Below are 11,390 nucleotides of genomic sequence, written 5' to 3' on the forward strand. Positions count from 1 at the left end.
CCCCAGAACCTTCCCTGCCTCATCTCATCTCTCCTTTTCCCTGGCCGTCTTCCCTCTTGGTTCTCTGTTCACTCCTTTCTGACTCTTTGTGACCTAATTGGGGTTTTCTTGACAAATATCCTAGAGTGGTTTGTCATTTCCTTCTCCAGTTTGTTTTATAGATGAGGAAACCAAGGCAAACAGAGTGAAGTGACTCGCCTAGGGTCACAGGGCTAAAGAAGGGTCTGAGACCAGATTTGAACTCAGGGAGATGAATCTTCCCGACTCCAGGTCTGGTATTCCAGGCACAGTGGCACCCTTCGGTACCTTCTTGGTCCTCTAAGTCTGTCGAGAAGGCTTGGGATACCATCCAGGGCTCAGGAAGCTTGGAATGGAAAGGGGGGGAGAACAGAAATCATGATCTGAAGTTTGGGAAATATTGGGGGAGGGAGCTAGACTCCCCTTCCTCTGACCCTGAGGTGAAATGCACATTCATTGAGCATCACTGAACAAGGTGCTGGCTGAGATCAAACATTTTCGGTGAGCCACAGTCCCCCCCTCTTCCCCCCCCCCCCATGGAACTTAAAAGGAGAATGAGGGATGAGGCACAGGATATAACATCAGAGAAGTGGGAGAGGGACACAGAAGGAAGAGAGCCCAGGTGTGCTCAGGGGAGGGTAGCAGAGGCCTATGGCAAGAAATACAAAAGACTGAAGCAGAACCTAATACGCTACCTGTGACCTTGAGGAAAGTCTCCTAATTCTTCTGTGCCTCAATTTCCCCATCTGGAAAGAGAGGGAGTTGAACTAGCTGGTGATGAGGGACCTCCCCCCTCTAACACTGTAAGGTGATGCCACACTGGGGAGATATCAGAATTCCAGACAAAGGAGTCTGAATTTGCTTCCGGAGGGAGCCACGGGGGATGTGGAAGTTGAGGAGTGGAGTGAGCATTAGGAGGATTATTTTGGCAGTTGTAGAAAGCATGGCTTGGAGACATAAATGGAGATGGGAAGACATGAAAGGCTTGCTACTGCAATAGGTCAGATGAATGGGATTGGGGGCCTACAGACCAAGGTGGCAGCCATGAGGAACACCTGCCAGGGATGCCACTGAGAAAGAACAGGCAAGACTTGGTGGGGTGCCCGGGATGTTGCCATGGGGAGAAATGAGAGGCGGGGCAGCTAGGTGATGTAGCAGATAGAGCACTGTCCTTGGAGTCAGGGGAACCCGAGTTGAAATTTGGCCTCATATACTTGCTGGCTGTATGACCCTGGGCAAAGGGAGGATCCCCAAGGGGCATTAGGGGGGGATGACACCAATTGCTGAGAGAGCAAGATAGACAGACAGAGACAGAGAAAGAGAGACAGACAGACAGACAGAGAGAGAGAGCAGGCTATGTCGAGATGGAGGTAGCAAGGGGACGTCCAAGGGAAGGTGTCCCCTGGGCAGAGGAGATACACATCACCAGCTCAGAGAGATTTTGTTTTGAGAGACATCTGTACAAAGGCAGTAGTTGATGATAAGGGAAGGAGTGAGGTTGCCAAGGGTAAAAGAAGAATGCAGAAACAGAAGGGAAGAAGGCCAAGGACAAAACTTTGGGGAACACCCATCTACAGGGACTGGGAAGAGGAGGGCGAGCCAGCAACGGAGACTGAGTAGCTAGTTACCATGGAGGAGAAAATCCAAGGGAGTGCGGTGTCCCTGAAACCAAGGGAGGAGCAACTATCCTGGAGGGAGAGGAGAGGATCAACCATCACAGGTACTTTCCAGAGGGCAAGGAGAACGAGCTTCACAAGAAAAGATAGCTGGAAGAGGAGAGCTGAATGCATATGGTTGGGGAGAGGAGAGACAGAGAGTGTAGATAGGCACCAGGGGGAGACAAAGTTGGTCCTGGAGGAGAAACTGGCCACTGAGCCCAATTTTACTTCTTCTGTTCCCCATCTGCTTCTGTAGGGTTTGGGACCAGCCCACTAGTGGCCTCCATGGCTTATAAACCTGACCTAGAGAGAAGAATGGGGTAGCAGCGCTGGGGAAGAAACCTTGGTGTCTGCGGTCAAGGCTCTCGGTCTTTCCTTTCCACACGTACATACAGATACGGAATACAGAACAGCTGAAGGCAGTGGTGGAGGCATGGTCCAAGTCACACCCTGTATTCTCATAAGGTGTTTTTCTCCCAGGGTAGGTCTTCAAAGCCCTGTCCCAACTGCTATCTTTGCCATTCTGCTAAGTGCCCCTGCCAGGTTGGCGAGGCAGGTATGAGCATTCTTTTTTAACTCGAGACTAAAAAGAAGCTAAGTGATTTGCCTACTGTCTTACAGTACATTACGAAGCAGGACTAGAAAGGTAAGAGTCCCATGTGGGGATGGGGGATTACTGTTTGAGCTAGGGGGGCTCCTTTCTCCTTTGGCATTCAAGCTTCTGACCTCTTCCCTCATCCCAGGTTGCTCTCCAGAACTGCTATCGCACCTTCTCAGGCTCATTCTTTGGACCTCTTTGCAGCCTTGAACACAGTCCATCACCTTTTCCTAGATGTTCCTTCTGTACTGTGGTACTCTTCTGATTTCCTCCTACTTGTCTGACCGCCTCCCCCCAGAAAATACCTCCCAGCCGCTGGCACCCTCAAAAGTCTCCCCTGTGGCCTCTTTTCTTCTTCCTATATACTACCACCATTGGGGATCTTATCGACTCCTGAGGATTCACTGGTCTCCCTGAAGATGATTCCTAGCCCATTCTCCCTCCCAAGGCCCAACCCTACTTCACAAACGGCCTCAAACTTGGGACTTCTCACACCGGATGTCTCAAACTCTTGTCAACATGCCCAAATCATAGCTTCTCTTTCTCCAAAAACCCTCATCCCCTTCCCAACTTTCTTACTATGTTAAGGCCGCCACCATCTTCCTAGTCATCCAGGCTTGTGGCTTCGGGATCATCCTCTACTCTTCACTCTCTCCCACTCCATATATTCAATATAATGGGGGTTTTTTTTTAAGATTTTTGCAAGGCAAATGGGGTTAAGTGGCTTGCCCAAGGCCACACAGCTAGGCCATTATTAAGTGTCTGAGACCGGATTTGAATCCAGATACTCCTAACTCCAGGGCCAGTGCTCTATCCACTGTGCCACCTAGCCACCCCTATTCAATATAATGTTGAACTGATCTTTTCTATCTTCCCAATATCTCAGGCTTATAGTCTTCTCTCCACCCATGCAGCCAGCCCTGTACAGACCCTCACCATCTCTTTTCTAGACTACTTCTGATTAGTCTTAGTCCCAAGCTGCTTCCCCCTCCATTCCAGCCTTCATCGGGCTCCCAAAGTAAGCGTCCTAAAATGCAGACAGGAGGACATCACTCTCCTATTCAGTAAACTCTATTGGTTCTTCATTCCCCCCAGGATCTACCATAGAAGCCTGCTTGGCATCTAAAGCCCTTCCCAGCCTGTCTGCTGCCTATCTTTCCAACCCTCTTAGACTTAGGTCTTCTCTGCAAACTTCAGAGATCACTATCCTTGGCCTCCAGCTGTCCCTCACACAAGGCACCCATGCATATCCACTTCCCTGAAATGCTCCCCTCCCTCTCCTCTGGCTCCAAATTGCCCAGGCTTCCATCAGAACAGCTCCAATCCCACCTTTCAGATTTTCTTGCCCACTTCCCCTCTCCCCCCTCCCTGAGGTTTCCCTCCAACACCTGGTCCTTTTGCCCTGTGTAGGTCTCGTGAGTGCCCAGCTCTTTTTCTGCTGTCTCTCCTATTAGATCACAAGCACCTTGAGAGCAGGGGCTGGGTTTTACCTTTATCTGTATCCAAGCACTTGGGCATACATATAGTAAATGTTTAATGATGATGGTGATGTTGATGTTTCTCCTTCATTCTTGAAAAAGGCCATAATAGCAGGAAGGTGAGTGGGGGCGGGGCGGGGCTAAGTCCCCAGCCTCACTTTCTTCTCCAGACTCATCTGGGCCCAGTGGTCAGATATGGGTCAGGACATCTGGACATGACTCTGGAAGAGAGGCAATGAGGTTTAAGTGACCTGCCCAAGGCCACACAGCCAATAAGTGTCTGAGACTGGATTCAAACTCCAAGGCACTGCACCACCTAGCTGCCCCTTTTAATAAAGGCTTGGAGGGCTGTTGACTTCAGACTTTTCTTCCTCTAGGACTCACTTTCTCCATCTGTAAAATGAGAGGGTTGGATTAAATGACCTAAGAATTCCCTTCCAATTAGATGCCCAAATCCTATGACTTCTGAGACCCCTTCCAACTTTAGAGCTTTGATTTCATGACTTTAATGTCTAGGTTTCATTGCATTGGACCATATTAGCCGGTGTGTGCCAGGCCCAGATGGAGGGCCAACATAGAAAAGGAAGGTCTGTTTTAGCAAAAGAGAAGGAATAGCTCCTTTTGTATGGAGTTGGTACTTAATGTCATTTGTCCAACTGAACTTTCAACGTGGCTTGAACTCCACTCCCTCATCCTTGCTCATCTTAAACCCTCTCCTCAGCTTAAACAGAGGAAAATTAGAGGAGAGTGAGCATGGGAGTAGATGAACACCCTGGGACAAACCTCTGTCCCTGACCAGGGTGACTTCTTCCAGGGATGAAGGCACTACAGACTTCTAAAGTCAGGAAAAGGCAGGCTTGGGGCCAAGATAAGTCTCCCTCACTCTCCCTAATTCCTCAACTATCCCTTTGCCACCTTAGCTGATGCCAATGCCCAGTCAGTCTCTAGTCTGATGCAGTGTTCCTTCTAATCTCTACAGTGTGCCCTAGCCTGGTTTCCCTTCAGCCTCCACTGATATAGTTGGCATCTTCCAGAAAGCTGAAAAGTTGTGTTCTTTCAACCTCTAGGATGGCTGGCCTGTGGTCATTCTACACCTAATCCCAAGGAATACAACAACGCGCCTTTCATTCCATCCCTAATGGAGCTCACATAACCTTGAGTGGCTCCCTATTGCCTTTAGGATCAAGTCCAAAGTCCTCTACTTGCCATTCAGAGGCCCTTCACCATCTGGCACCAAACTCCCTTTCCAGCCTTCTCTCCTATGACACAGAGTCTCCATTTTAACCAAACCAATCTATTCACTCCACCCCAAAGGAGCCTTGCTCATTCCTTCCACCTGCCCCCTCCCTTCACCAGTCAGAGAGTCAGCTGAACCCTGATGATGTCTCCTTTAGCTCCAAGAAGTCTGCACCACCTTCCAGATACCCACAGGCTACTTTGCACCATTATTTAACTCTCAAGTGCCTGAGAAAGGGAAGGTACTAAGAAATCCTGGTTAGGCCTGCCCATGGCCTAGGCTTATATGTGCTGAGGTGGAAGTAGAAGGGTCTCAGACTTTTTTTTTTTAGATTTTTGCAAGGCAAATGGGGTTAAGTGGTTTGCTCAAGGTCACACAGCTAGGTCATTATTAAGTATCTGAGGTCGGATTTGAACCCAGGTCCTCCTGACTCTAGGGCCGGTGTTCTATCCACTACACCACCTAGCTGCTCCAAAGCAGAAGGGTCAAACGAAGTTGTCAAAGAACTTGGGAGACGTTTATTTCTGGGCAGGAAGAAGCCAATAGATACCGACAATAGAAAGATGGCGGGGGGGGGGGCGCTGAGAGAAAAGGATGACCCGTGTGGCCATCTTCTGGCCTTTGAGTCCTTTGACTTGAAGCATTAATGTATGTTCTGGGCTGCTTTCCTGTGCTCTGGATTTGAATCTTCCCCACGGGCCTCCCCTTTGGGTCCATTGACCCTGAAGGCTGCGCATTCTCTTTTGCTATCTACTTCTCCAGTTTTCCTCCTGCCCCTTTCTCCTCGTTCTCCATCTATGGGCCTGAGTGATCCTCGATTTCTTTGGCTTGTTATTATCCAGGGTCTGCCCCCTGCCCTAGCACCAAGAGCCTTCAGCACTCTACCCCTTGCAGCTCCCATGAACATAATCAGCATCTCTGGGCAAACCATTTTGCAGGGTTCTGTTTGGAGCCCTAGAGTCATTCTCTTGACACACAATCTGCATCTCTAACTGCTTACTGGACATGAGGCAGGATCCAAAAGGATTGAATTTGGTGTCAAACATAGACCTACTGTCTATGTGACAGTAGACCCGGCAATGAAGCTCTTTGACCCTGTAGAATGAGGGGGTTAGAGCAGCTAGCCCTCCAAGGAGTGCCACCTGGGGAGGGTAAGAGTAAGTGGATGAGAAGGCCTTGGGGAAGAAATAATTGTGTCCAGGGCTGACAATGTTAGACAATTCCATAAATTCTTCCTAGGTGACCCCGATGTATAACGTGAAAGGTAGTGAGTGGGTAAATGACTAGCCTTGAATTCTGGCCATGGTGGCCCCCAAGCTGTGGAACCCTGGGCTGGTCTCTTCCTCAATTCCCAGCTACAAATATGCATGGGGATGGGAGCCCCACACTAAGGGTTCCTATACTGCTTATCATAGTCCCTGAGGGTTCCTCCCCAAAGTACAAGGGACAAAGATTTAAAAAATGAAATCTAACACCAGCTCTCAAAGAGTGTACTGTCTTTCCAAGGACATTCTTGACTAAATTAGAGTATAACCTGAGAAGGAAAGAAGCCTCTACCCGAGGGGGTAGAGATCATAGGGATCAAAGAATTGAATCACTAGTATTAAGATCCCCTGATCAATCTTAATGAGAGAGGATGGAAGAGTGGCCTCCCCATCTGGCCCTCTTCTACTCCTGGTCAGCTGCCTAGAAACCTTAAGACCTTAGGCAAGTCACTGCAATCCTCTCTGGGCCTTCATTTCCTCCTTTGCAAGAAGGTAGGGTTAGAAGATTCCTAAAGCCCTCCTAACTATAAAACTTCAATGCTTGGGAAGGCAATGAGAAACCAAGGAGATATTTCAGAGAATCTGTAAGAAGCAACTGGTAGTCGCTGGGTCTTGGGGGGGGGGGGGGAGTGCACAGCTGGCAGGCTTCCCAATCTCTATGAAGTCCTGAGACCCGAACCAGGGGCCTGTATTTTATCTAGCTTTCTCCTCTCATTCTGGGCCTCTTTCCTCACCCATCTGTCTCAAGCTCTGCCCTGGTGGTAGGGGGAGAAGGCAGAGTCCTATGATCTCTCCCTGACCTATGAGGCAAGGGTCAGAGTGACTCAGGCCTGGTTGAGCTGTGATGCTGGGTGCTGGCCATCCCCCTAGGCCACCTTTCTTTCCAGCCTTTGTCCCGCCAGTTCTCCTGCTCCTTGCCTCAGCCTGGTCCCCCCAACTTCCTGGCAGGGGACAAAGACTTTTCCAGACTTGGAAGGGGGTAGCCAGAGGCCACTGGAGACAGGGGCATGGCCTCAGCTGTTAGAATCACTGGTTGAATTGGTTCCCTGGAGACAACTCCAGGCCCCATACGACTTGTTCTCCGGCCCCTCGGGCAGAGGAAGCAGGTCACTGGAAGGGAAAGAGTTAAAAAGGACTCTATCAGCTGGACAACGCCTGACACCTGGCGGCCAAGGTGGGGAATGGTCAGGAGGGCTCGGAACTCTCCTTGGTGGGTGAGGTGGGGAGGGGGAGGGGTTGCAGGGGCCTGACTTCCCAGGCTTGGCCTCCGTCCCTAGGGTTCAGCATTGCCAGGCCAGATCCTTTAGGACTAGGAGGGGGCCCAGAGTGGGAATGGGTGTCAGGAAGTCTCACTTTCCCAGATCTCTGGGGCTAGTTTCTAAGAGCTCAGAGTGGGTCCTGAGGCCTGCAGGGCTGGGGGGCGGGGGGTTAGGCAAGGGGGAAGAAGACCCACAGTGCTTAGGACCCCTGGCAGGAAAGCCATTCCCTTCACACTCCCTCCCCACCCTCCCCAAGGCCAAAGTGGGGCCTGAAGGAGAGGTGGGGGGCCACTGGGGTGCATGCGCAGTGGCAAGGGGCCCATTGCGCTAAGCCCCCTCTACGCGCCCCTTCCCTAAAAGCAGGAGGGGCTGAGATTTCGGAGGGATGTGAGGCTCCCGATTGTCTCCTCTTTGCTCCCCCCATGACCTCCCGGCGTCAGAGCCGACTCAAGGTCCTTAGGACTCCCAGAGAGGACACGAAGTGGAAGGCCCCACATTATCCCGTCCTGAAGACTGGTTCCCCGGGGCAGAGACCCTGAGGTGAGGCAAGGGGGAGCCAGATGGACTGTGCCGCAAACCACCAAGCGGTGTGCAGCATTGTGGGAGGCTCAGAGGAGACCAAGCTTGGGGACCCAGCACTAGAGCTGTGATCACTGTTGGTCTTATCACCAGGGGAAGGTTTCTCCTCCTCCTCCCAAGTCTTCCTGCCGGGCACTCCTGTGGTGCCCAGGGAAAGGCCCCAGCCCTGTAGAGCCTTCCCAGCAGCACCAGCTCCCTGGCCTGAGCCCCCAGCAGGTTGTGTTGTACCTGAGAGTGCCTTCCCTTCATTTCATCCGCAAAGTGGCAAGGGTGGCACCATCTCTGACAAAAAGGAAGGATTTGCACCTGTACTGAAGGCTTGCTCTGCCGTCTAGTCGGCGAGCTCCACCTCTGTGGCAGAGGGGGGCAATCACAGACCTGGCGGGCAGAGGTGACGCACGTGACGTCCTTGCAGAAGCCAAGAAGCGCCAGTGACCACGGGACATCATCCTTCCTGCCAGGCCGGGGGAGGCACCTTTAGGAGATCTCTTAGTCCTCAGGCCCAAGGTGAGGCCGCTCAGGTGTCTGGGGCAGAAAAGGTGGCTGTAGAGCTTCTTTGGACCTGGAAAGAAGATCCCCCAAGGGCTAGGGAACTGCAGCCGAGCCCTCGGAAGTGGGTGCCAGTGAGGGAGCAGCGGCCGCAGCGGCTCCAGGGACCCTGGCCCAGTGAGCCTGAGCTGCAAGTTCAAGGCTGGGTCTTCTGAGTGGGCCTGGGTGCCAAAGCCCTGGGAGAGAAAGGAGGGGATGGGCCCAGGCGGGAGCCAGAGCTGCTGTGGCGGCCCAGCGGCACACCCCATTTCACGCTCCCTGGGCGGCGGCAGGGGCCCCACGGCTATCAGCTTTCAGGGGTGGGCGGGCCCGGACTGGGGAGAGGGCTGACCCACCCATGCTTCCCCATTTCCTCAGGGCACCGTGGGCTGCAGCAGCCCGGACGCCGGGAAGCCATGGGCACGTGGCCAGTGTGAAAGGGAGCTCCAGCCTTGGGGAGGGTCATGCCAGCCCCTCCCCTGGGTCCACCTGCCTTGCCCTCCTCGCTAGACTCAAGCCCCCTCCTTGGGTGCTGGGCCCCAGCCAACCCAGAGAAAAGCAGGGATCAGGGCAGGGCTGCCCCCCATAAGCCCCTTCCTCCTCCCGAGCCCTCCTTTCACCTTAGTGGCCAGTCCCGGGCACCAGCGAGGACGGAGGCCCGGAGGCCCGGGACCCCGCGCCCCCGCGCCCCTCCCCCTTCTTGCCAGGCTCTGCCCTGAGAGAGAGAGGGAGAGCCGGGGGCGACGCGAGGGAGCTGTCCAGAGCCGGGGCGGGGGCTCCTGGGAGGCGGTGGGGCTGGGGCCAGGCCGCCCCGACCCCTCCCGGTGCCGTGCCCGAGCCGCCGGGGCCGGACCGGGCAGCGGGCGAGGCGGGCCCGGGCCAAGGCTCCTGCAGCCGCAGCCCTCTCCCTCGGACCCCGGCCGGACGTCCGGGCCTGGCGCAGCCAGCGGGGCGGGGGGCGCCCCCGTGGGACGGGGGGCCGGGGGCGTGGCCGGCGGGGGAGGCGCGGCCGGGCCCTTCGGACACGGAGATCAGGGGCCCCGGGCCCCCGCGGCCCCGCCCCGCCCCGCCCCCCGGCGGCGGCCCGCCATTGGCCCGGCCCGGCTGGCACGGCGGGGGGCGGGGGCGGGGGGCGGGCCTTGCCTGGAAGCGGCTGGACTCCCTCCCTCCCGCCCGCCCGCCGCCCGTCTGGGTCAGCGCGGCCGCCCGGGCCGGCAGCTGGGGCCCCTGGGCGCCTGCCATGGGCCGGAAGGGCCGGCTCGTCAGCGACGCCTTCCCCAAAGTCAAGCGCAGGAAGGGCGGGCCGGGGCCTGGCAAGGCCGAGGCGGGGCCCGGGCCAGGGCCAGGGCCGCGAGGTGGGGGGGCGCCCGGGGAGGGGCCCGGGGGGCAAGGCCAGCCTCTCTGGACAGGGGCGCAGCCGGCGGAGGAGCCCGTCGCAGGCCGAGGGACCCAAGGCCATTTGGAGCTACTGAGGCAGTTTGACCTGGACAGGCACTTCGGACCCTGCACAGGTAGGAGCTGGCCCTCCCGCGATCCGGAAGCCCTCACCTGGGGGCGGGGGTCCTCTCGCGGCCAGTGGCGCCTCCTCTCTCATCCCGGCCCTGGCCCACGGCCCAGATCCCTCTTGCATCCTGTCTCCCTGGCAGGGATCACTCGGCTGGAACGATGGGAACGCGCGGAGCAGCTGGGCCTAGGTCCTCCCCAGGAGGTGCTCAGGGTGCTGTGGGCCCACCCCGGAGACCCCCAATACCAGTGCAGGTGAGAGCTGACTTTGGGAGGCTGGGCACCAGGCTGCAGGGAAAGAACAGTGATCCGGCCCCTGCCCATCCACAGGACCCCCACCCCCGGGAGAGTCTGAAAGAAGCTTCCCAGCAACTCCTGGCCGCTTGGGGGCTCGTGGCCCTGATGACCCCCTTATCCGAAGGGGGGGAAGGAGAGGTTTCCCATCTCGCTCCATTTCCCTGTCAGGCTGACAGTGGAAAGCCAGAGTCATAGGGACTGGTTTGGGGGGGGGGCAGGGGGAGGCAGGCCCATTTCTGACTCTTGCCTGGGCCCATCTCCACTTCCTCTCTGCAGCCTCTGGCACCAGTACCCCATCTAAAGGAGTCAGCCATGAAGTGATGCCCAGTATCCCTGCTGCTTTCCCAGGTGCCTTCAGAATGGACAGGGGACCCACTGCTTTTTCTTCAAACAGCCCTGGACTGGAGGGATAGTGAGGGTGGGGGTGGGGTGGGTGGCAAGGATCTCTCCAAAGAGAGGAATAAAGCAGAGCCTGGGGGCTCCAGGTTGGGGGCAACTCTGCCAGCCGGCTGAGTCTGACTCATCCGTTGAGTCTTTTTCAAACCGTCTGATCAGGTAGTCTTCCTGTCCCCCGAATAAAACGAGTTCCTGTACCTCTCGATATCTGGCACATCCATCCTGATTTGGGTCCCTGAAAAAGGTCGGTGCAGACTACAGGAGCTCTGTAGGGCAAAGGGGGGCCCCCACTAGGTACCTGGTCTGAGCCTGCCAGGTGGGTGGGACTTCTATAAGCTAATAAAAGAGAACAAGTTGGGCAGCCCAACTGCCAGCCTGTTCTGGCTCTTTCCTGGACAAGGGGGAGCCCTAGCACCTAAGCACAACCTGCATCTTGCCCTGAAGAACCTGGAGGCTTTGAAAGGCAGCTAGCTGCCTGTAGGTGCCTGGCAAGGTGAGCCCACCACCCCCTTCAGAAAGGGGTGGGATGGAGAGGTGGGCTGGTGGTTATCGTTCACAATAGGACTGTTATCTT

The 11,390-nt window shown here is 55.5% G+C and overlaps 1 protein-coding gene across 1 annotated transcript; it reads left to right on the plus strand.

The window, feature by feature from the left end:
• Positions 1-9,791: 9,791 nt before the first annotated feature.
• Positions 9,792-11,021, plus strand: POLD4 (DNA polymerase delta 4, accessory subunit). Its single transcript, XM_074230952.1, has 3 exons — positions 9,792-10,131; positions 10,267-10,378; positions 10,697-11,021. The coding sequence occupies exons 1-3, from the start codon at positions 9,861-9,863 to the stop codon at positions 10,719-10,721; spliced, it is 408 nt and encodes a 135-aa protein (XP_074087053.1). The 5' UTR covers positions 9,792-9,860; the 3' UTR covers positions 10,722-11,021.
• Positions 11,022-11,390: the final 369 nt, after the last annotated feature.

Source organism: Macrotis lagotis, chromosome 3 (genome assembly GCF_037893015.1).
Source record: "Macrotis lagotis isolate mMagLag1 chromosome 3, bilby.v1.9.chrom.fasta, whole genome shotgun sequence".
NCBI lineage: Eukaryota > Metazoa > Chordata > Mammalia > Peramelemorphia > Peramelidae > Macrotis > Macrotis lagotis.